The sequence below is a fragment of the Lepus europaeus genome, chromosome 2, assembly GCF_033115175.1.
Source record: "Lepus europaeus isolate LE1 chromosome 2, mLepTim1.pri, whole genome shotgun sequence".
Classification (NCBI taxonomy): Eukaryota; Metazoa; Chordata; class Mammalia; order Lagomorpha; family Leporidae; genus Lepus; species Lepus europaeus.
Window position 1 is genome coordinate 174,726,760 of NC_084828.1, and position 24,534 is coordinate 174,751,293.

Below are 24,534 nucleotides of genomic sequence, written 5' to 3' on the forward strand. Positions count from 1 at the left end.
CTCTGATTGAAACCCCCCAGGCCTTTTGTGACAGAGCACAGGTGTTACCCAGGCCAGCGCAGCTGTCCGGCAGCTCTCAGCGTGCAGTCATGCAGAATCCTAGATAACACTGCAGCTTCCACGTGGCCACATGCCTGCAGGTCCTGTCCTGAGAAGTCTGTCTTGTGAAACATGACCTCTGGTCACAGTCGAAGTTAAAGGACCAGGACGTGTTCCGGAAAGGAAGAGAACCCATGCTCTGATGGTGAAATTCAGAAGGGACGCCACCGAGGAGATCCTCTTGGCTTCTGACACCTGTCTGGGGAGGAAGGCTCGCCCAGCTGCAGCCTTGCCCAGTTCTGACTTTGTGACCCGGGGCATGCATTGGTGAGGGTGTGGCTGGGTGACCTCCAGAGTGGGAAGAGCGAGCACAGAGCAGAGAAACCCATCCGAACCGGACGTGTCCCAGCGGAGCATCCTCGCTAGGGCCCGGGGGCAGTCACCTGGTTACTGGCGGCTTCGTCTGCATCTTGCAGTGAACTGGAGACGCTCATGCGCACGGCATCGTTGAGGCCCCTGGTCACGCTGTCATAGGATGGCGGGAAAGACGTGGCAGACGCACTCTCAGATCTGTCCGGAAGCGCACAATCTTCATGTGCCACGAATGCAACAGAGCCTTCACCTGGGGGTGGCCCAGCCTCCCCCTCTGCCCTGGGCACCCCTGGGGGGTTGGCGAGGGCCGAGGAGCGGTGCAGCACGTAGCTCCGGTAGGCCTTTTGAATGACAGTGGCCGAGATGTCTTCCTGCTTCCACCGGAGGGTGGTTGCTATTGGCTCGTAGGACGCTTTGGAAAGATTAGTAGCCATGAACTTCTCTTCCATGTTTGCCTTCAGGGAATCCAGGTCGCCGGAGTCTCCCAGCACATGCTTGGTGAAGGCGAACAGGATGTCCAAGCAGTGGATCCTATCTCCAGGGACCAAGGGCAGGTCCATCTGCATTAAGATGTGCTGGTTGGGTTTTGGGATTCTCAGGGGGCCGGAGAGAGTGTCTGCAAAATTTGAGAGGGCAGAAAAGGCGATGAACTGCGTGGCCTCGGGGTCGAACTTCTCCCAGATCTCGTAGAACATGTCGAAGTCGTCCTCGCTCAGCGGCTCCGTGCTCTCCTCCGTGGCCACGCTGAAGTTCTCCAGGATGATGGCGATGTACATGTTGACCACGATGAGGAAGGAGATGATGATGTAGGTGGTGAAGAAGAGGATGCCCACGGCGGGGCTGCCGCAGTTGCCCCGGGAGCCGTTGCTGTTGGGCAGGCTGGGGTCGCAGTAGGGCGGCCCCGTGTTGAGGATGGGGCTGAGCAGGCCGTCCCAGCCGGCCGACGTGGTGATCTGGAAGAGGCACAGCATGCTGTTGGCGAAGGTCTGGAAGTTGAACATGTCGTCGATGCCGGCCTCGTGATTCACATGGGGAAAGCTGGCCATGCCGAAGATGGAGTAGATGAACATGACCAGGAAGAGCAGCAGCCCGATGTTGAAGAGGGCGGGCAGGGACATCAAGAGGGCGAACAGCAGCGTGCGGATGCCCTTGGCTGCCCGGATCAGCCGGAGGATCCGGCCGATTCGGGCCAGGCGGATGACACGGAGGAGCGTCGGGGAGAAGAGACTTTCAACCGACTTAAGCAGGGCGGAAAACAGCAGGCCTTAAAAAAAAAAAAAGAGTGGGGCTGATTTCCTTAGCACCGCCCACCACCAGCCCAGCAAGCCACACCTGAACACTCGTGCTCAGGACTCTGGGTCCTCCACGCCTAGCACAGAGGTGGCAGGAAGTGGGCTCAGGAAACGCTCATCGCACGAATCTGCTATCCCTCCAGGAGGTCTTGCTTCTCCCACTATGTTCTTACCTTTCCCTCCACCCACAATACTATTTTCTTAAGTCAACCTCTGTGGTCGAAACCCTATCTCCTGCAGCCCGTTGCAGCTGGAAGTCACTGCACCGCAGCCACACGCCCACGGCTCTCACGCTGTCTGCTCTTGCCCGACGCTGCAGCCTTGTTCTGAACGTAGGTGCTGGCGCTGGGACGCCCAGGACCCCCGCGGACTTGTCTCCCTGTCTCCTACTGTGCAGACTCAGTTCCCGGCGCAGGGTCCCGTGGATAATGGCACAGAGCCTGGTGTTAATTATAAGGGTCCCGAGGAGCCAACCACTAGCTGACAGCTGAAGCGGACTGGTTTTGGATGGCCAGATGTCTCTATAATGGTGCTGATTTGCTCCTTTCGTTTCCCGCTGTGCTTGAACTCACTCTGGGCCCGGAGATGGGCTTTTTTAGGGTCGGTTACTGCCCCCAGACCTGATTATGAATAAGGCTGAAGGATGAAGAAGCTATATGTTCCCTTATTTGATGTCTAGTTGGGGTTTTGAAGCTTGGTCTTGGGGACCTGTAGGCACCTACTGGGACCCATGGCGGCTCCACTGGAACCAACGTCGTCCCAGTGATGAGGCCAGGGCTAGGGGCTAGGGGGCTGCAGCTCCTCAGGTCAGGTGGTGAAGGAGCCTTCTCAGGGGCGCTTTGACTCCTGGCCTGCCCTCTGTCATGCCACAGGGCTGGTCTCAGTGTGTGCTGGAAGGAGAGGAAGTGGGAAAGGCCGTGGGGAGTAACTGTAATCCTGGATTCTGCAATCTTTGGAAATATCTTTCTCTTAAAGTCCAGTTTGACAGGAACATCTTCCTATGGTACGGGAACATCGTGTGTCCATGCAGCCCACAGTTTTCTGCTAAACCACTGGCCTTCAGCTTTGAAAAATATTACTTATGTTGAAGGACCCTTATGGGGGAGAGGGACAAGAAACTAGGCCTGGGCAGATATCAGGGGCTTCTTAAGAGGTTAGATGTTCCCCAGAGTCCAGCGGGCAGGACGTTCTCTGGGAAGGAAAAGTCAATCCCCTTCAGATAACCTCTGGGCATGCCCAGAGCAGAGTTGCCACTCCCCTTCGGAGAATCTCAGCACTCTCCTCAGTACTCTCCTCAGCTGGTTCCCTCAGCACTCTCCTTAGCACTCTCCTCAGCTGGTTCCCTCAGCACTCTCCTCAGCACTCTCCCTCAGCACGTTCCCTCAGCACTCTCCTCAGCACTCTCCTCAGCACTCTCCCTCAGCACGTTCCCTCAGCACTCTCCTCAGCTGGTTCCCTCAGCACTCTCCCTCAGCACTCTCCTCAGCACTCTCCTCAGCACTCTCCTCAGCACTCTCCCTCAGCACTCTCCTCAGCACTCTCCTCAGCACTCTCCTCAGCACTCTCCCTCAGCACTCTCCCTCAGCACTCTCCTCAGCACTCTCCCTCAGCACTCTCCTCAGCACTCTCCTCAGCACTCTCCTCAGCACTCTCCCTCAGCACTCTCCTCAGCACTCTCCCTCAGCACTCTCCTCAGCACTCTCCTCAGCTGGTTCCCTCAGCACTCTCCTCAGCACTCTCCGGTATGCTAATTGTCCCTCCGAACCAGCCAATCCCGTGCCACCTCTGCATTCCATATGCTAATTCGTTGCCTATATAACCTGTGTGAAACTGCCGCTCGGGGCTCCTCACTGCCTGAGGTGGGGGCCCGTTTGCGCAAACGTTCAATAAAAACCTCGTGCTTTTTGCATCAACTGGTCTGGATCTTTGGGCGTCCTCCCGAGCAAGTGGGCATCTCTGCAACTGAGAGGTCCAACATTTTGGTGGCCCGTACGGGGATTTTAGGTCGCCCTCAGACCCATTCTCTGCGGACCAGTTGGAGGTATAATTAAGTGTTTTCTGTTTGTTGTTCTTCGTCTTGAGTGTTCTGACTGGCCAGTACCTGACTCTGTGAGACCAGTGGGGGAGGCAGGCGTGCCCAGCAACCCCTGGTCCGTTCCCCGGAGGACGCTCCGGTCTGTGAGACCAGTGGGGGAGGCAGGCGTGCCCAGCAACCCCTGGTCCGTTCCCCAGAGGACACTCCGGTCTGTGAGACCAGTAGGGGAAACCCTCGGTCCGTTCCCCCGGAAGACGCTCCCGGGGTGGTCTGGAGGTGGGTCGGAGACCAAGTCTCCCTCCTTCCCGGGGAGGGCTGGTCAGGCAGCCGCTCCCAAAAATAGCGCAATAGCGTTCGATTTGTCTTAGCCATGTGGTATGTCTTGCTTACTGTATATGTCTGTGCATTGGCTGTTCTTTTTGTTTGGGCTGAAATCCTTGCACCCATGGGTCAACAAATAACCACCCCTTTAAGTCTCACTCTAGATCACTGGAAGGACGTTTGAGAACGTGCGCGCCACCTCTCATTGGAGGTTAAAAGGAAACAATGGGCAAAATTCTGTTCCTCAGAGTGGCCGGCCTTCGAGGTCGGCTGGCCAAGGAACGGCACTTTTAACCTCGATATTATTTTACAGATTAAGGCGCGAGTCTTTCAGCCAGGATCCAATGGACACCCTGATCAGGTGCCCTACATTACCACGTGGGAGGATCTTACACGTAACCCCCCTCCCTGGATAGAACCCTTCTCCTTCCCGACGGAGCCCATACGGACCCCGTTACCCCCTCCTCCTATCCCGGTTGTGCCAACCTCCTCCCTATACCCTCTGAAGGAGATTCGAGATCCAAAACCTGACAAGCCACCGGTTCTTCCGGCTGATCAGGACTTTCTGCTCTTTGACTCTCCCCCACCCTATCTTCCCAGCCAGCCTGCTCCCCCGCAGGAACCCCCACAACAACCAGAGTGGGATGTGCAACCTTCTGCACCATCCCCTGATCCCACGAGGGCAGGGGAAGAAGTCTCAGCGCCTTCCCCGCCCTCCAGCCGCCTGCGCCTCCGTCGGGGGCAGGCAGGGGGCTCGGGAAGCATCTGGAATTCGCAGGCTTTTCCTCTTCGCTCGGTGGCTGGCCAGATGCAGTACTGGCCATTTTCTGCTTCCGATCTTTACAATTGGAAAACCCATAACCCCTCTTTCTCTCAGGACCCCCAGGCTCTGACTGGGCTGATCGAGTCAATTTTATTGACTCATCAGCCCACCTGGGATGATTGTCAGCAGCTTCTGCAGACCCTCCTCACTACTGAGGAAAAGCAGCGTGTCTACCTTGAGGCACGGAAAAACGTCCCTGGAGCAGATGGCCGACCGACCCTACTGCTAAACGAAATCGAGGAGGCGTTTCCCTCAACCCGTCCTGATTGGGACTACACCACCGTTGCTGGTAGGGAGCGACTTCGTCTTTATCGCCAGATTCTCCTTGCGGGTCTCAGAGGGGCTGGAAAGCACCCCACCAATTTGGCCAAGGTACGTGCAGTAGTGCAGGGGGCTGAGGAAACGCCGGCAGGCTTCCTAAAAAGATTAATGGAAGCCTACCGTATGTACACCCCGTTTGACCCCCTGGCAGAGGACCGGCAGGGAGATGTAATCATGTCCTTTATAGGACAGTCAGCGCCGGACATCCGCAATAAATTGCAGCGGCTAGAGGGGCTTCAGGGGTATACTATACAAGATTTAATGAAGGAGGCAGAAAAGATTTACAACAAAAGGGAGACCCGAGAGGAGAAGGAGGAAAGGATCCGCAAGGAGCAGGAGGAAAGGGAAGACAAAAGAGACAAAAGACGTAATCGAGAGCTTAGTAGAATTTTGGCCACCGTAGTGCAGGATACAGAAAGGAGTAGACCAGGACAGAATAGGGACTTGGGAGACAAACGAAAGCCTCGGGTGGAAAGAGATCAATGTGCCTATTGTAAAGAAAGAGGACACTGGGTCAAAGACTGCCCGAAGAAAACACAGGGACCAAAGAGGAGACCAGTTCCAATCCTGTCCCTGGAAGAAGACGACTAGGTGAGTCAGGGCCAGGAGCCCCCCCCCTGAGCCCAGGATAACCCTTGAAGTGGGGGGCAGACCGGTAACCTTCCTGATTGACACGGGAGCCCAGCACTCGGTACTGACTTCAGAAAAAGGGCCTTTAAGCTCCAAGACTTCCTGGGTTCAGGGGGCAACTGGAGGGAAGTTATATCGCTGGACAACCAATCGAGAGGTCCAGTTAAGTACAGGACTTGTGACACACTCGTTCTTACTAGTGCCAGACTGCCCCTACCCCCTCCTGGGCAGGGACCTACTCTCGAAGGTAGGAGCCCAAATTCACTTCCATGAGAAAGGAGCTACCATCACAGACTCAGGAGGGCGGCCCCTCCAGGTATTAACACTACGCTTGGAGGACAAACACCGATTATTCGAGAGGCCCTCGTCCACCATGGCTCCCCTGGACCCCAAGTGGCTCACAGATTTTCCTCAGGCCTGGGCAGAGACTGCGGGAATAGGGCTGGCCGTCAACCGGCCTCCCTTGATCATAGATCTGAAGCCCACGGCCATTCCCGTGTCAGTTCGTCAATATCCGATGGGCAAGGAAGCTAAGGAAGGTATCCGGCCACATATCCAGAGACTGTTACACCTAGGCATTTTAAAACCTTGTCGTTCACCTTGGAACACCCCCCTACTACCAGTAAAGAAGCCTGGTACGGGTGACTACCGCCCGGTACAGGACTTGCGGGAGGTTAACAGGAGAACGGAGGATATGCATCCCACAGTGCCCAACCCCTACAATCTGCTAAGTACCTTGCCTCCGACCCACGTATGGTACACTGTGTTAGATCTAAAAGATGCATTCTTTTGTTTAAGACTGAGCCCTCAGAGCCAATCCATCTTTGCTTTTGAGTGGAAAGACCCAGAGACCGGGTTTTCAGGACAACTCACCTGGACAAGGTTGCCCCAAGGATTTAAAAACTCGCCTACCTTGTTTGACGAAGCTCTGCACCTAGATTTGGCCGACTTCCGAGTCAACCATCTGGACCTGGTCCTCCTGCAATATGTGGACGACCTCCTCCTTGCCGCTGAAACTGAGCAGGACTGCCTAAAAGGTACCGGGGCCCTGCTACAGAGACTGGGGGAATTGGGCTATCGAGCCTCCGCGAAAAAGGCCCAAATATGTCAGAAACAGGTGGCCTACCTAGGCTACCTCCTAGAAGGAGGGCAACGGTGGCTGACAGAGAGCCGAAAAAGGGTGGTTGCTCTAATTCCACCCCCCACCGATGCCAGAAAGATGCGGGAATTCCTCGGGAGTGCGGGATTCTGCCGCCTTTGGATTCCTGGGTTTGCGGAGCTGGCAGCCCCATTGTACCCCCTCACGAAGTCCAATGCTCCCTTTCAATGGAGAGAAGAGCAACAGCGGGCGTTTGACAACATAAAAAAGGCCCTATTGTCAGCCCCAGCCCTGAGCCTCCCTGATATGACCAAGCCCTTCACATTATACGTGGATGAGAACAAGGGAGTGGCGAAGGGAGTGCTAACACAAATGCTTGGACCCTGGAAAAAGCCGGTGGCATACTTTTCAAAAAAGCTAGACAATGTAGCGGCCGGCTGGCCTCCGTGCCTCCGCATGATAGCGGCCGTGGCAGTTCTGGTGAAAGACTCGGATAAATTGACTCTAGGCCAACCTCTCACCATAGTGGCACCTCATGCTGTGGAGACAGTTATCCGCCAGCCACCAGACCGGTGGCTCTCAAATGCTCGGATAACTCATTACCAGACTATGTTATTAAACTCAGAGCGGGTCCGGTTTGGGACTGCCACCTCTTTAAACCCGGCCACCCTGCTCCCGGAACTGGGGCCCCAGGCCCAGGTAATCCATAACTGTCACCAAATCCTGGCTGAGGCCCACGGCACCCGAAAAGACCTAACCGACCAGCCTCTGCCGGATGCCGAAATGACCTGGTTCACGGATGGGAGCAGCTTTCTACAGAACGGTGAGCGGAGGGCTGGGGCAGCGGTGGTGGATGGAAAAACTGTTATCTGGTCAAGTGCCTTAAAGCCTGGAACTTCTGCTCAAAAAGCCGAGCTCATAGCCTTAACTCAAGCTTTAAAACTGGCACAAGACAAAAAGGTCAACATTTATACAGACAGTCGGTATGCTTTCGCCACTGCCCATGTACATGGGGAGATATACCGGCTAAGGGGCCTCTTAACCTCAGCAGGCAAGGACATTAAAAATAAGCAGGAAATCCTAGATCTTCTACAGGCCCTGTTCCTGCCCAAAATGTTGAGTATAATTCATTGCCCCGGGCACCAACGAGGAGACGACCCCGTAGCAAGGGGAAACAGGATGGCAGACGAGGCCGCTAGGGCGGCAGCCCTGAGCCAACAGGTGCTCCCGTTAAAGACAATTGAGCCCACCCAAGTATCGAGGGAACCACCTTTCCTCTATTCGGACCAAGACTTAGATACGATCCAGCGGCTCGGTGCAGAGTATGATGAACAAATAAGGGTTTGGAGGCTCGGAGAGAAAATAGTCCTGCCACACCAATTGGCTAAAGAAATAATTACCAGCCTCCATCAATGGACTCATTTGGGACACAAAAAGCTAAAAGCAGCCTTACAGGAAGATAGGCAGTCTTATTACATCCCCGGACTTGACTCTTTAGTCCAGCAGGTGACTGAATCCTGTGTTCCGTGTGCCAAGGTAAATGCCAGACACCTCAAGCTCCCGGAGGGAGCTAGGGTAAGAGGAGACCGACCAGGAATCAACTGGGAGGTCGATTTCACTGAGATAAGGCCGGGCAGTTATGGGAATAAGTATCTTCTAGTTTTTGTAGACACCTTCTCCGGATGGACTGAGGCATTCCCCACAAAACGGGAAACCGCCCAGGTGGTCGTCAAGAAGATCATAGAGGAGATCTTCCCCCGGTTCGGCTTGCCTAAGGTAATCGGGTCCGACAATGGCCCAGCGTTTGTCTCCCAGGTAAGTCAGTTGGTGGCCAAAGCATTAGGCATAAATTGGAAATTGCACTGTGCCTATAGACCCCAAAGTTCAGGACAGGTAGAAAGAATGAACAGAATAATTAAAGAGACCTTGACCAAATTAGCGTTGGAGACTGGTGTTAAAGACTGGGTCCAACTCCTCCCTATGGTGTTGTTCCGGGTCCGAAACACGCCCTCTCATTGCGGGCTGACACCATACGAAATCCTTTATGGAGGGCCCCCACCAGTAGCAGGCTTGCTTGACCTTGCCAGTGACTCCGTTGCCGATGCCCCTAAGTTACAGGCCCGGTTGAGAGCACTCCAGATCATCCAGAACCAGGTCTGGAAACCTCTTGCAGCAGCCTACCAACCCAAGACGACAACCATTCCACATCCTTTCCAAATCGGTGATGCTGTGTATGTCCGAAGGCACCAATCTAAGACTCTAGAACCCCGGTGGAAAGGCCCCTTCACTGTGCTGTTGACAACTCCCACCGCTCTCAAGGTCGACGGAATCGCTGCTTGGGTCCACGCCTCACACGTGAAGCGAGCACCACCTCCCCAGGGCCCCGAGGATCCGGATAGACCAGCCAAATGGAAGCTCCAGCGCACTCAGAACCCACTCAAGCTAAGACTTTCAAAAACTGTTTAATATTTATGATGTTCCTGGCCTTTCCCCATTGTTTTTCCAATCCCCATGCTCCACAATTGTTAACGTGGAACCCAACCCAGTCCAGCAAGAACAGAGTTCCCTCCCTCCAGTAAGGCAGGCTCTCCCCAGACCGGTCCAATAGATTTTAGGATTAAAATCTTTGCAAAAAGAAAAGGAGGGAATGAAGGACCCTTATGGGGGAGAGGGACAAGAAACTAGGCCTGGGCAGATATCAGGGGCTTCTTAAGAGGTTAGATGTTCCCCAGAGTCCAGCGGGCAGGACGTTCTCTGGGAAGGAAAAGTCAATCCCCTTCAGATAACCTCTGGGCATGCCCAGAGCAGAGTTGCCACTCCCCTTCAGAGAATCTCAGCACTCTCCTTAGCACTCTCCTCAGCTGGTTCCCTCAGCACTCTCCTCAGCACTCTCCTCAGCACTCTCCTCAGCACTCTCCTCAGCACTCTCCCTCAGCACTCTCCTCAGCACTCTCCTCAGCACTCTCCTCAGCACTCTCCTCAGCACTCTCCCTCAGCACTCTCCTCAGCACTCTCCCTCAGCACTCTCCTCAGCACTCTCCTCAGCTGGTTCCCTCAGCACTCTCCTCAGCACTCTCCGGTATGCTAATTGTCCCTCCGAACCAGCCAATCCCGTGCCACCTCTGCATTCCATATGCTAATTCGTTGCCTATATAACCTGTGTGAAACTGCCGCTCGGGGCTCCTCACTGCCTGAGGTGGGGGCCCGTTTGCGCAAACGTTCAATAAAAACCTCGTGCTTTTTGCATCAACTGGTCTGGATCTTTGGGCGTCCTCCCGAGCAAGTGGGCATCTCTGCAACTGAGAGGTCCAACAATGTATTTGATACACACACAGAGCGAGCGAGCGAACGAGCTGCCATCTGCTGGTTCACTCCCAAATGCTTCCAGTAGCTGGGAATGGTCTGCCCGAAGTTGGGTCTCGCGTGTGGAGGGCAGAAACCCAAGTCCTTGAACCATCACTGCTGCTACCGAGGACCCACAATGGACAAATACGGAACGCAGGCGCCCTGCTGTGGGGCCTGGGCGTCGTCATCCTTGTCCTAACTCCAGGCCTGCTGCCTGGGCCTGGTCTCTGCTTTCTGTTGTGTCAGGCCCTTACTCAGGGTAGATGAATCCTCACACTTTAACATCAGATACTCGGTGAATGTCTCGCGAGCGGAGAAGGGAGGGAGGGAGAGGGCAGACAGGCGGGTGCCTCCGTGTGCATTCCCGCTGCCTCTGCGAGCGGTTCCTGCTCACTGGCAGCTATGGTGTCCTCATCACAGACCTAACTACTTGGGGTGCATTTTATCTCCAGCCTGATGATGTGTGAAGTTACATACGGAAGCTCATTCCTTTAATAGAAAACTAAGAAGGGTTTTACAACTCTCACTCTGGAAAGCAAAGCAAAGCAAAACAAAACAAAAACTGATAAAAACCGACCGGTCCCCCCTCCCCCCACTATGCTATGTGAATTAGGCAGATGCAGACTCCAAGCCCGAGAAGGGCTCCTCCACAAGAGAAACCGGCACCAGTCAGACCCGAGGGAGCCAGAGTGGAAGGCGGTTTCCAGTGGGGGAGACGGGGAAATGGAAGGTTAGTCAGAGGGCGCAGAGCCTCAGCTCCGCAGGTGAGAAGGCTCTAGAGCTGTGCTCTGGAGCACAGTGCCGGTTTTTAAAAATATTTATTTGTTTATTTATTTGCAAGGCAGAGTTGGGGTGCGCGGACTTCCAGCCATTGGTTCCATAGTGTTTAAAGTTAACAATGCTGTATTGTGTACTTAAACATTTCTAAGACAGCAATTATTAAGTGTTCTTAGAACGTAATGCAGGTAAATGAATAAGTAAATCGGGCAAGAGGAAATTTTGGAGGTGATGGCTGTGATGGTTTCATGGTACCTCCTCATCTCCAAGCACAAATTACATACATTGAATAGACACAGACTTCTGTATGTCAGTCCTACCTCAATAAAGTGGTTTTAAAAAAATACAGCAGCAACAACAAAACAGACACAAAGAAAACAACTTTAAGTCCTCCTGACCCAAGGCTAGGTGAGATCGCTCAAATGTTGCCAAGTCGTACTGAGATGCTACCAGCTCTTGATAGTAAATCGATGGGAAATTTAATCTACAGCTCCGCCCTGGCATGACAAGTGAGAAGGATTTACCCACAAGGGTTCAATTCCAATGCACAGTGAAGCTCGTGAGCTGGGATTTGGCTTCTCAGGGTCCCTGTTCAGCTGAGCCACGAGCAGTGCAGGGCAGCCCCCCGGCTGTGGCAGGAGGCCCTTAGCTCCTGAGAGCAGCCTGCTCTGACTCCAGCTCTGCCCCACGAACGCTGTGCCCTCGTGTGACTTGCTGAGTCTCTGAGGTTTGACTTGAAGTATACTCAGTGAGGGCACCACCCTCCGAGGGCTGCCCAGCCCAGTGCCGGGAACTCCGCGAGGGCTCGGTTGTGGTTCCATTCCCTAAGCCAGCCTCAGACCCTACCACTTTCCCTGAGCACTGGCGCCCCTGCAGCCCTGGGTTCAACACCCAGTGCTACCCTGAGAGCCGGGAGCGCTCGACTTTGCTACTGCTCAGGGCCCTCCGTGGACAGCCACTGAACTCCAGGGCCTCGGCTTAGTGGTCCACTTAGAAGAGCCCTCCTGGCCCTTCCTTATTCTGCTGGGAGCACACCTCTTCCCTGCCAGGATGGACTTCAGAACTCATCACACATCACAGCACCCACCACCTACTCCGAAGAAGCTGAAGGCGGGCCCCCGGAGACGCCCTCACCTTCCAGCCTGAGGCTCTCAGGAGCTGGTGTTCCCCCGACAGCCGCTGGGTCTCTGGAGGTGGGCTGTGCACCCAGCAGGTGCCCCAACAGACTCGACAGCATGGAGAGAGCAGCCCGGGGGACACTTCCAATCTATGGCTCTTAACGTCTACCATGTATTTTAAAAAATCGTCTTGGTTTTCAGAAAGCAGCCCAGACGACCCCAGAGGCCAGATCTCCCCCCACCCCCAGCTGCCCACTTACTCCCAATGGAGAGGACCATGACGATGAAGTCAAACACATTCCAGCCATTGGTGAAGTAGTAGTGCCTTAAGGCGAATATCTTCAGGACACACTCGGCCGTGAAGACAGCCACGAAGAACTGGTTGATCCTGTTGAGGACCTGGGTCTTCTCCTCGCTCTGGTTGTCAGTCTCCACCATCATGGTGACCATGTTGAGGCAGATGAGGGCCATGATGGCGATGTCAAAAGCTTGTGTGGTCACGATGTCAAAGACGAAGCCCTGGTACTTGTTCTGAGAAGACAAGGGGTGGTGGCATCAGGGCCTTTGTGCTGGCACAAAGAACAGGCATCCGGAGGGGCTGGGTCCTCCACAGATGCGTGTTAAAAGCCTGTCTGGGGTGGGCATTGTGGTACGGTGGGTTAAGCTGCAGTTTGGAATGCCCATATCCATATCAGAGCTCCAGTGCTAGTCCCTGCTGGCCCAATCCGGCTTCCTGCTAGTGCACCCAGGGGCAGCAGATGGTAAGCCAAGAACTTGGGTTCATGCCATCCATGTGGGAGACTCCCCCTGGCTGCTGGTTGTGACCCGGCCCAGCCCCAGCTGCTGTGGCCTTTGGGGAGTGATATAATAGATGCAGGATTCTTTCCCTCCCTGTGTCTCTCTCCCCCCTTTCTGTCATTCTGCCTTTCAAATAAGTAAGTGCATCTTTTCAAGTGTCTGTCTCTCTTCTCTCACTCTACATCCAGGCAGAAGCCACATCTTGTCCATTCCAAAGTCTTTCTTCAAGTTGATTCTACTTCATTACCCCAGTTCAAGGCCTTGCCACCTCTCCCAGCCCTCTGAGGCCTTCGGGCACTCCCTGCGCCCTGGTCTGTGGTCTTCCCTCCCTTACATTCCAGTAGTCCTGAGGGAGCCACTCTGCCGAGCTCCACTTCGTCACGCTGTGCCACACGGCGCTGGCCCTTCTTTGGCTCCCTCAGCCTCCACGCTGATCCTGAGTTCTGACATCCCGTGGACGCTTCTCACCTCTACTAGACAACAAGCCCTTGGAGGACAGGGCTGTCCCTTACCCAGCTGCACACTGTAGAGCCCCCTGTGGAGCCAGGGCTCAAGAAGTGCTTGCGAGATTACTGATGTGAGGGAATCTGCTGAGGGTAAGGTGTGCAATGAAGCGACTTACCCCTGGGGAATTTCTCTCTTTATTCCTGGGGTGCACGGACGTCTGAGCCGACGCAAGCAGGGCATCAGGTCAGGTCCTGATTCTCTGCCCTCTTGGGAGAGGCACAGGGGCCTGGATAGCCAAGGGATCATTTGTGTCTGGTTATTTTTAATGTGGCCCTCTATGCTTTCCTGTACTGTTAATGTCCTACTGCTGTGCGAGCCCTTAATCCCTGTAATTTTCTAGACCTCCTCTGTATGGTGCTCACCTGCCCTGGGCTGAAAACACGTCTTCCTACTCAAAGGCCACCACTGTCTCTGCCCCAACACCCCAGGGTAAGGGTCAGGCCTGGCTTCCTCCTTGTCCCCCACTGTCCCCAAGCCCTCTGCCTCTCCCGTGTCATATAAAACCCTTCCTCCTCTGGAGCCGGGTCACCTGCTCACCACCACCTCCTATCAGCCTCCTGGTCCCTTTGCTTTGCTGCTGATGGGTCAGGCTCTTGGCCACACTTGTGCTCTCTTGGCTGTCGCCACTCTTTTGACGTCTATGTGGATGTCTCTCCGTCCTTGGCTCCTTAGGTAAATCTGCAATGACTTAGCCACTCTTCACGTTAAGTAAACCCTTCCTGAGGCTCCAGCTACGGCTGTGGTCTCTCCCCACGTTCACAGCTAGGTTTGTTGAAAGAGCTGTGCAAAATCCTTGCCTCCTATTCGTTGCCCAACAGAGTTTTGGCCCCCATCCTGCCGCTGAAGCGGTTCTCGCTAAGACCTCTGACAACTGCTGTGGAATCCAAGGGGGCCTTGCTGGACGCCGCTTCACATCTCTTTGACCTTGAAGCTCCCCTGCATGGCTTCCTCCACATCTGACTCTGGGTTTGCTTGCCATTCAGGCTGCTTTTTAAAAAATATTTATTTATAGGGCACAGCAAGAGAGAGAGAGAGAGAGAGAGAGAGAGAGGTCTTCCATCCACTGGTTCACTCCCCAGATGGCCACAACAGCCGGAGCTGGGCTGATCCAAAGCCAGGAGCCAGCAGCGGTCTCCAGGTGGATGTAGGGCCCCAAGCACTTGGGCCATCTTCTACTGCTGTCCCAGGCCATTAGCAGGGGGCTGGATTGAAAGTGGAACAGCCTGGACACAGACTGGCGCCCACATGGGATGCCTGTGGTGTAGGCAGTGGCGTCACCCACTCCTGCACAACGCTGGCCCCCAGGCTGCCTTTTCAAGTCTCCTCCGCCTCACTTTCAGACACGGGATTCCCCGAGGCTCCAGTGCGGGCATCGTTGCCGTCCCCTCTGTCCTCTCTCCCTCGGCATCCTCCAGCGGGGGAATTAGCACATGCGTGGTTTCTGTTAATTATTTGTCACTGTCCCTAGGGTGTATTCTCTGAGCGCAGGCACTTGGTCCCCCTTGTTCACTGCTCTAACCCTGGGTCCCCACAGTGCCTGGCGAATGCGCGGAAGACAGAGTGGGCGGCTCTGAGTGGACTACACCTCAGTGCGATGCACTAGCCGCCCTACCGGGTTGGATTGCACTTCCCTCTGCACACGGGTACCTGTTACACACATGCTACTTGAGGGACTGTGCACGGGTGTCTGTGAGGGAGACCAGGGAGCCGTCAGGAGCTGTCAGAGCAGGGAGTTCGCGGCCAGGCTCACTTGGCCTCTGTGTCGTGGTGGGATGGGCTGCCACCTGCTAGCTCTTAGAGAGCTGTCAGACTCAAACGGACGTGGCCCCACGCACAACTGCCGCCTCACAGCTCTCCCGGGCTGGAGGGGATCGTCCCGCATCTGTTGAGGGGACTCTGCCCTTCCGCAGGTCTGTCTGGAGCAGCTGTAGGGGCCACATCCATCCCAGACCAGAGTTGTTCACAAACTTCTCGGGCCTGGGGCCTGGGAGTCCTCATCACCCCATCTCCAAACTCCACCCTGTTCTCTTGTGCAGACTGCGCTGGCTGGGAGGGGCGGTCGGGCTGGGGCCACAGACATGACACTAGGACTCACCAGGGGCCGCGGGATGGGCTTCTGGGGCTTCTTGGAGCCCAGCTTCTTCATGGCGTTGTAGTACTTCTTCTGCTCCTCCGTCATGAAGATGTCCTGGCCCCCTAGGTGCAGAGGGCCACACTCTGTTACTAACACAACGGGAACCCCCGGGGAGCACGCTGGAGGGGAGGTCCATGCCGGCGTCTCCCCTCCTCTGCAGAGACATGCCAAGCCCAGGACCAGGGGGCATCTTGCTTGGGTGCCTCAAGCAATGGCAGAGCTGTGGGACTGGGGCCAACTGGGCTTTCCCGTGCGGGTCTCTGAAGCAGAGCTGGTTTCTGTTCTCCGGGGACCCAGAGGTGCTGCCTGGATACACGGGAGGGCCTGGGAGCTGGACTCCAGGGGAAGGGGCTTGCTTGTTCCAATCTGAGCCTCGGGCCCAGCCCCTCTTGCAGTGAAGCTCACTGGGCTTCTTGCCAAGGGGCAAGAGCTTCCTGCAGGGCCTCTGGAGCAAGCACTGTGGGGCTCGTCCCCCTCTGGAGAGGAGCTGAGGACATCTGGGGCCTTCTCCTTGGGTCTGGCCTCAGAGGCACCGTGGCCCCGTCCTCCCCGTTCTCCCGAGGCCCTGCCGACTGCACTCCCTGTGCTGCTGTAGTGGCAGGACTCTCACCGTGGGAGGTGCTTTACGGATCCCGCGGGCATGCTTCAGCCCACCCCCCCTTGCACCTTCCCACGTGATTTGAAAACCACCCATTTCAGAAGGACGTTGGCACAGACGGGTCACTGCACGTGCTGGAGAGGTGCCGAGTGCCGTGGGGCCGGGAAGGGATGTTGGGCGATTTCTGGACACGGGGCAGGGGCCGCACTGAGATCTGTGCTGGAAGACTCCACTCCCGAGACCTCTTGTTCTGAAGCAAAGGCTTCCTGGAGGGGCCCACGCGGAGGACTCGGGCGGACACCGGGGGCCTGGCTCGGCCACTAACGAGGCCAGCTGTGTCCGTGCTTCTGTCCCCTCCCCTTGAATGGGAGAAGGGGCCGCTGCCGTGAGCTCAAAGCCCCTAAGTTCTGATGAGCGGGCACTGTCGTGCTGAGCCCCCGTAGGGCAGCCACAGATACGTCCTGCCCGCTTTGGATGCCCTGGACCTGGTCGGCAGGACGTCTGCCTCGCTGGATGTGTGTCCTAGGGACCCCTGGCTCTGAGTGTCCACTCCTGAACTGAGACTTGGGGAGATGTGGCCGGCAGGGGACTGAGTCAGGAAGGCCAGCCCAGGCGCCCGCGTAGCCGGAGGCGGCACCGCGCTCTGTGGCACCCGCCAGCCGGCCCCTCACGCTCTGATCCAAAGTGGCGCCCCACCAGCCTGAGGGGCAGGGAGGATGGCGCGGGGCCTGGGCTCGCCTGCACTGGTCTCACGGCTGGAATATCAAATATGAGAGGCTGGCTAGGATTGGGTGCTGACCAGTCAGTGGGATCAGGCCCTCCCCTGGCGAGTCGGACAGTGAGCGGAGGTAAGACAGGGACTCTGCTGGGACCGGGGCCCGGGGCCCTGGCTCTGCCTGTGCCATCCCGACTCAGCCCTTGGAGGGCCCAGAGCCTCAAACGAAGCTGGTGGTGCAGCCCTCTCTCTCCCCATGGTGCTGCCCACGGGTCCCACCTGTTCCAGTGGGAGGATTGGGGACCCAGGGCGGGGTAGGGGAGGGGTGGCGTGGCCCTGGGAGGAACGCAAGTGTCCCGGCAGCGGACGGGGTGAGGGCTTGACCAGGGCAGGTGGTGGTGGTGCTGAAGGCCAGAGCCGGGTCAGGCGCCAAGGGCTGTGAGTGGTCTCCAGGCCAAGGCTGAGTCCCTACCTGGGCAGAAGCACCCAGGCCCCACTTATCTTTTTCTTCTGTTGATTGAAGTTGTCAATTATGACCCCAACAAAGAGATTCAGGGTGAAGAAGCCTCCGAAAATGATGAAGATGACAAAGTACAGGTACATGTAAAGGTTCTCCTCCCACTTGGGCTGGCTGTTGACCTGTGAGCAGACAAGTGGGTAAGGGAAGGGGCTGGGCCCCGAACGCCCACCTGAGACAGGCCTTCACCTGGGAGCTGAGCTGGGGGAGGCAGGAATGGGGCGCGGGGGAGAGGCAGCAGGAACCCAGAAAGGCTAGGGGGAGGCAGGAACGGGGCGCGGGGGAGAGGCAGCTGGAACCCAGAAGGACTAGGGGGAGGCAGGAATGGGGCGCGGGGGAGAGGCAGCAGGAACCCAGAAAGGCTAGGGGGAGGCAGGAATGGGGCGCAGGGGAGAGGCAGCCGGAACCCAGAAAGGCTAGGGGGAGGCAGGAACGGGGCGCGGGGGAGAGGCAGCCGGAACCCAGAAAGGCTAGGGGGAGGCAGGAATGGGGCGCAGGGGAGAGGCAGCTGGAACCCAGAAGGACTAGGGGGAGGCAGGAATGGGGCGCAGGGGAGAGGCAGCCGGAACTCAGAAGGACTAGGGGGAGGCAGGAATGGGGCGCAGGGGAGAGGCAGCCGGAACCCAGAAAGGCTAGGGGGAGGCAGGAATGGGGCGCAGGGGAGAGGCAGCCGGAACCCAGAAAGGCTAGGGGGAGGCAGATATGGGGCGCAGGGGAGAGGCAGCCGGAACCCAGAAAGGGGGAGGGGTGCAGCTGCACGGGCGGCCACTGCGGGCAGCCGTGGAGGACGCGGCTCAGCCACGCACCCCCAGAGGACTTTGGGAATTTTCTATAGTCTCACCCAAACTTATGCATGAGGGTCGCCCACGCGAACCTCGAATCTCCCTCTTTCTGGGGGACGCTGAGCCAGCCCAGAACACTTCGCAGGCTGCCAGGGAACCCAGGTGGGCCAGGCCGTGGGGGCAGGCATCTCTGGCGGCTGCTACAGCCTGACAGGCTCCGCCCCCGACAGCCCCTCCCCACCTGGCTGGTGCCTAACTGCCACTCACTGCTTCCAGTGCCCTCTACGGCAGCCGCCGCCCCGTCCAGGGAACTCCTGCACGCACGCTGCCTGTTCGTTACCTGATGCTTGCTTCCCTCTGGGAGGAGCAGAGGAGTGTGTATGGGGGGGGGGGCGGGGGTGGGCTTGGACACCCGACAGAGGGACCACTGCACACTGCGCACACGGGGATGGCGTGAGGCTGCTCCGGCACCAAGGCCATGCTCAGCTCTTGTCCAGGTCAGACTGGTACGGGTGGGATGCAGGCAGAGGAAGGCTGCGGGCACCGCAGGCTCGGACTCACTTCTCGGGAATCAACAGCTGCATACATGATGTCCATCCAGCCCTTGAAGGTTGCCTGGAAATGCGGACAGAGGCCTCTCAGTGTCTGTCCCTCTGACTACCCAGACCCTGCCTGGTGAGTGGGGGAAGCGACCCAGCGAAGGAGTCCTGGGGAGCAAAGGGCTCGGCAGCTCGTGTGGCCTTCAGGACAATCAGCTCTGAAGCCAGGGCCGGCTGTGGCACGGTGGGCTTCACCACTTGCGATGCCGGCATTCCCTATTAGGGTGCCAATGTGCATCCCGCTGCTCCCCATCTCATCCAGACTCCTGCTAATGTGCCTAGCCTAGGCCCGAGTGCTTGAGTCTTGGCTACCACATGGGAGGCCTGGGTGGAGCTCCTGGCTCTGGCTAACGGTAGGCATCTGGGGAGTGAACCTGCAGACCCCTCTCTCTCCCTCTCTTGCCTTTCAAATAAGTAATTCTTACAAAAAGCAGACATGGAGACATCCACAATGGGGCATGGACTACACGTCTGGCTCTCCAGTCAGCTGCTCCAAGGCTGCTTCGTGACCTTGGTCGAGTCTCCCTGTCTTGGGACTCACATTTGCTCAACCACTTTCGCACTTGCCGCACAGGCCATCAGCACGGGCTGTCTCCCTGCCTGGAATGGAAGCCACCCACACCACCGTCTCCAGTTTAGTGTTCGTGAGTTCCTGGAAGTGGGCGTGCCCTCTGACACCCTGAGCCTCCTGGAGCACTTGCTGGGCTGTTTCGATTCATTCACTTGGGTTTTTCTCATAAAACATCGGCCCCTGGAGCCAGGGCTGCACTGGGTCCCCCAGGGGAAAGCACAGCACAGGGAGTGGCACAGCAGAGCTACTCAGGGCCATCTGCTGAGTGGACACGGGAACAAACGGCGTCAGGCAGGGCTCCCGGGTAACTGGATGAACAAGTGGAAGGCGGCATGGCTGCAGCGGAGGCTGGCGTCGGCGTGAGGCAGCGTATGATACGCCGATTCGGAAGTCACGCCTGCTTGGGGACGATGTGGGCCGGAAGACGGAGACCTGGCCGCACCTGATCGCTCTGCACAGGTGGTGTCGTCTGAGCGGCACACGTGCGACTCCTGGCAGCCCCAGCCCTTCACGCTCCTCCCCCACTGCACCACTGTGAGGCGGGGGGGCACTGTGAGGCAGCTTGCAGGGACAGAGAGGCCCTTGGCTCTCCCTCCCCACCCTGGCAAAACCCCACGGGCAGCTCCTGCGAGGCCCCGAGCAGCTGAAGGGAGAGGTGCAGCTGGCTGCCGGCTGACTCACCACCTGAAGCAGCGCGAGGTAGCCCATGGCAACGTTATCGAAGTTGACTTTGACGTTGACCCAGAAGAGCTTGTGAGAGACATTGTGAGCCATACAGTCAGACTTGTTGTCCACAACGGAGAATGGCACCGTGGAAAACACTTCCTCGGTGGTGTTGATGCACTTGCCGAACTTGCCAGCGAACAGGTTCACGCCCATGATGCTGAAGATGAGCCAGAAGATGAGGCAAACGAGGAGGACGTTCATGATGGACGGGATGGCGCCCACTAGGGCATCCACCACCACCTGGTGAAAACAGGGAAGGGCCTCGAACACCCAAACGCAGCCTGGAACTCCCTCCTGCGGGGCCCCACTGACTCCTGTCTGCCCGAGCCGGCAGGCTCTGAAGGCAGCCAGAGAAATGCGCTAACCAGCGCACTAGCAAGCTCAGGCTCGGACTTCCTTCCCTAAACCTGATCCGGGCAGGTCTCCGTGTCTCCCTCAGCACCGAGGCGAAAGAGGGGCTGGCAAGCACACACACACACACTCGTTTGGGGATGTGTGTGCGTGTGTGCGTGTGTGTCTCTGTGTGTGCTCGCACGTGTGTGCACATGTGTGCGTGTACATGTGTGCGTGTGTACATGCGTGCACGCATGTGTGCGTGTGCTTGCATGTGCGTGTGTGTGCATGTGTGTGTGTGTGTTTCGCTGCACTTGCACAGTCTTCTGGGACCTTGCGTTGTTGCCTTTCAATATCACACACACAATACAGTGTCAAGTACGCTGTGGTCAAGAGTCAGTGTGCATGTGAATCCGTGTTCATAAACTTGCTCATTTGTAAGTCAGCAAACAAGAACCTGGATGCAAAACCAAATGCATTTCAAGCCACTTCAATCTTCAGCTTCACGTGCTTGTAAAGGCACAAGTCAGTTTCAAAAGCCCCTTTAGTTGGAGCCAAGGGTGTAGACATAGTGTGAAACCTCACTCTGTGCCCTCTCTGAGGTCCAGCCTGGGGTGGGCAGGGAGAGCAAGGCGGGGGCTGAGGATCAGGAAGGGGGTGGGGGAGGGGAGGACAGCCACAGGGCCAGGTGGGTGCCGATGGCTGGTGCTGAGCTGATGAGTGTGATGGGAACACAGAGAACCTGGGGGTTCTGAGGACCATGACAGTGAGAACACGAGGCGGAGCTGGGATGCCTGTGGGGCCACGTGTGGGGTTCACCTCCCTAAGGGCAGGAGGGAGTGGGGCCTGAGTCCTGGCGGATGTGATGTGTCTGGGTGAGAAGGGAGAACGAGGGAGTCAGGCTGTGCAGCACCACGCCCGCCAGGGCAGGAAGCGGAGCTGCAGAGCTGACCTCTGACCTTCGACCTTCGTGGTCGGCCCGGAGCTGAGTGGGTGCTGTGGGGGGTGCTGGGGGGCCTGGGCTCCCAGCTGCTCTGTGGTGGTCTTACCCGCATGCCTTCGAATCGAGACAGGGCACGCAGCGGGCGCAGGGCACGGAGGGTCCGCAGGGCTTTGATGGACTCCACGTCCGAGTACTTCAGGATCTTGGCGATGAGGCTTGTCAGGGAGATCTGCGCGGGCAGAGTGGGAGCATCGTCTCATCCCAGCGTCCCCCCGCCCTTGGCTCACACTGTGCCGCGGACTCCAGTGAGCGGCCGGGAGGGTCCACTGCCTGCTGCTCTGGAGACAACCTCCTTTATCACAGATCTGAGCCCCTGGGCAAGGAACGCTCAGCCACCACATTGCCACCCTTAACGGGTCTGTGCCCAAGCTCCTAGCTGCTAAGTCAAGTCTTTCTTTTCCTTCGAGGACCAAGCAACCTTGACTGTCAGCAGCTCCCGGCTCCCCTGTGTCTGGACCCTTGAGGGCCTCACGTGTCAGCTTGTCTTGGCTATAAAAATGCAGAGGAGTGCGGTGGTCTTTCTGGATGGAGGCCCAAGAATTGAGTGTGCACGGGCCCTGAGGACGCCATGGCGTCAGGACTTCATGGTGCACGGGCCCTGAGGACGCCATGGCGCCAGGACTTCATGGTGCACGGCTCTGAGGACGCCATGGAGTCAGGACTTCATGGTGCATGGCTCTGAGGACGCCATGGCGTCAGGACTTCATGGTGCACGGCTCTGAGGACGCCATGGCGTCAGGACTTCATGGTGCACGGCTCTGAGGACGCCATGGCGCCAGGACTTCATGGTGCACGGCTCTGAGGACGCCATGGCGTCAGGACTTCATGGTGCACGGCTCTGAGGACGCCATGGCGTCAGGACTTCATGGTGCACGGCTCTGAGGACGCCATGGCGTCAGGACTTCATGGTGCACGGGCTCTGAGGACGCCATGGTGTCAGGACTTCGTGCTGCCTGGCCCTTACCTGCACGGGTATGCAAGGTTCTTCTCAGACTCCTTGCTCAGTGCTCCTGGCTTTGCTTTGGAGTCGCCTTGGCACTAGCCACAGCCAGGAGTCAGAGGGGAGGCCTCAGGCCCCAGATACTGGCCCCACCCCACCCCCACCCCAGCACTCACGGCCACGATGAGGAAGTCCAGCCAGCACCAGGCGTTGGTGAAGTACTTCTTGAAGCCGTAGGCCACCCACTTGAGCAGCATCTCCAGCACGAAGACGAAGGTGAACACCCGGTCCGTGTACTCCAGCAGGGCCTTCACCGTGGGCTTCTTGTCCAGGTAGCAGTCTTCAAAGGCCTGGGGGAGGGGCAGGACAGGCTGCTGCTGGGCCCCACGTGGTGGCCAGCGTGGCCCTGCGTGCCGTGGGCAGAGACAAGCCGAGAGGCGCTCCGAGCCAGTGGGGATGCAGGCGGGCCTGTCGAGCTTTGCAGGGCAGCGAGAGCAGGTGAGAAGGGAAAGCTGTTCGGTTGCGTTTTGGAAGTGAACTAAAGGGAGACTGAGGTGTGGATCAGAAATAAAGGCGTCTGGGAATAGTCCCGGGCAGCTCCCAGACTGAGAGTGAAAGCTGGCACCAAACCTGCGGAGAGAAAGCGCTCCCTCGCACGAGCGATCAGGGAAACTCTCATCAGGTTAAAAGGGGCTGCCTTGGGGCCGCGCCATGGCACAGGGCCAGGCCCACCTGGACACCATGCGGGCTGACGGCAGTCAGCATGGGGCTGCACGGCTTCCCGCGGGGGCTCGGCATCACCCGGACGCGGGCTCTTCCCCACTCCTCTGCTCCTCTGGGGGGCTTCACCAAGAGGGGGGCACAAGGAACCCGCTCTGGCCTGCGCCTGGGGTGGGGGGCTGGCTGCACACATTGGGGAGCACAGCCAGGAAGGAGCTGGTTGCAGCCCTCGCACGCAGGGGGCTGGAAGCTCTTGCTGTGAGACCCTGCTGAGACAGGACCAAGCGCACAGGGGGTCTTCTGTTCAAAGGGCACCGGATTCCGTGTGGGGGAAGCATGGGGAGGAGCCGTGCCAAGAGCTTCCCGAGTGGAAGCTGTGAGTGATAGGAAAGTGAGCGAGTTGTTCCCCCATTGCCCTTTGCTGTCATTTCCAAGTTCTTTTCCTTTGTGCTCACTTCGTCAGACGAAGACTCCTGCCACGTTTAAAAGCCCCGAAGGTGAACACATAAAGAAGACGAAGTTCGGTGTGGGGCTGTGTGGTCCCTTGGGGATGGAGATGGGGGTGGTGGGGTGGCTGCTGCGAGGTCTGAGGCCCTCTTGGGAATGGAGCGGGCAGGAGGCGGTGGCCGGCTGAGAGGAGGAGGGGAGCGCAGGAGAGAAGGCCAGGGAAGACCGGGGCCAGGCAGAGGTGTGGGGCTGTTGCTTTGGTCCAGGAGGACTGGAGGAGGGGAGGGCGGGTGTGGGCAGGGCACCACAGTCGCATGTGCTCCAGGCAGGGAGGGCCATCCCCACCCCTGCCCTGCGCAGGCCAACGTGCAGCTCTGGAGACAGGGCCTGGCCCTGCCCTGACACCTGCTGCCCCGTGTGGCTCACGGCTGGCAGTGCAGGCAGCCCTGGTGACTTGCTGGGGTTGCGGAGTCTAGGCCATGCTACAGCTCTTCCTACTCAGGATCTGCCTCTCCACACGCTCCCCGGTGAGGGACGGAGAGGGAGCGCAGGGAAGCCCTACCATCTGATGGCTCGCTCTCCAAAGGACCACAGCAGCTGAGGCCGAGCCAGGCTGAGGCCAGGAACCAGGGACTCAACCAGGGTCCCCTACTTGGGTGGCAGGGACCCAGCCATCTGGGCCGGCACTGCCGCCTCCCAGGGTGTGCACTGCCGGAGGCTGGGGTTGGGCCTGAAGCTGGGACCTGAACCCAGGCTCTGTGAAGTGGGACGCAGTCTTTTAACAACTGCCAAATGCCTGTCTCCTCGGCACCCAAGGGGCTACACCTGGGGAGGTGCCACTGTAGTGATGTTCTGGGAGCTTTCAAGGCCAAACAGCAGTTGCAGGTGGATGGACAAGACAAGGAAGAATGGTCCTGTTTGTCAGAGAGGCCAGCAGCTTTGGGAGGTCAGAGGCTGGGAGGCCAGGGACTC

General features: G+C 57.7%; 1 protein-coding gene across 1 annotated transcript in view; it reads right to left on the reverse strand.

Annotated features, from left to right (window-relative positions):
• Positions 1-461: 461 nt before the first annotated feature.
• SCN10A (sodium voltage-gated channel alpha subunit 10) overlaps positions 462-24,534 on the reverse strand; it is a 95,534-nt gene continuing 71,461 nt past the window's right edge. The window contains 8 exon segments of the mRNA XM_062216356.1: positions 462-1,675; positions 12,433-12,703; positions 15,573-15,677; positions 17,426-17,563; positions 18,785-18,838; positions 20,075-20,359; positions 21,502-21,624; positions 22,572-22,745. Coding sequence (XP_062072340.1) covers positions 462-1,675; positions 12,433-12,703; positions 15,573-15,677; positions 17,426-17,563; positions 18,785-18,838; positions 20,075-20,359; positions 21,502-21,624; positions 22,572-22,745 — 2,364 coding nt within the window.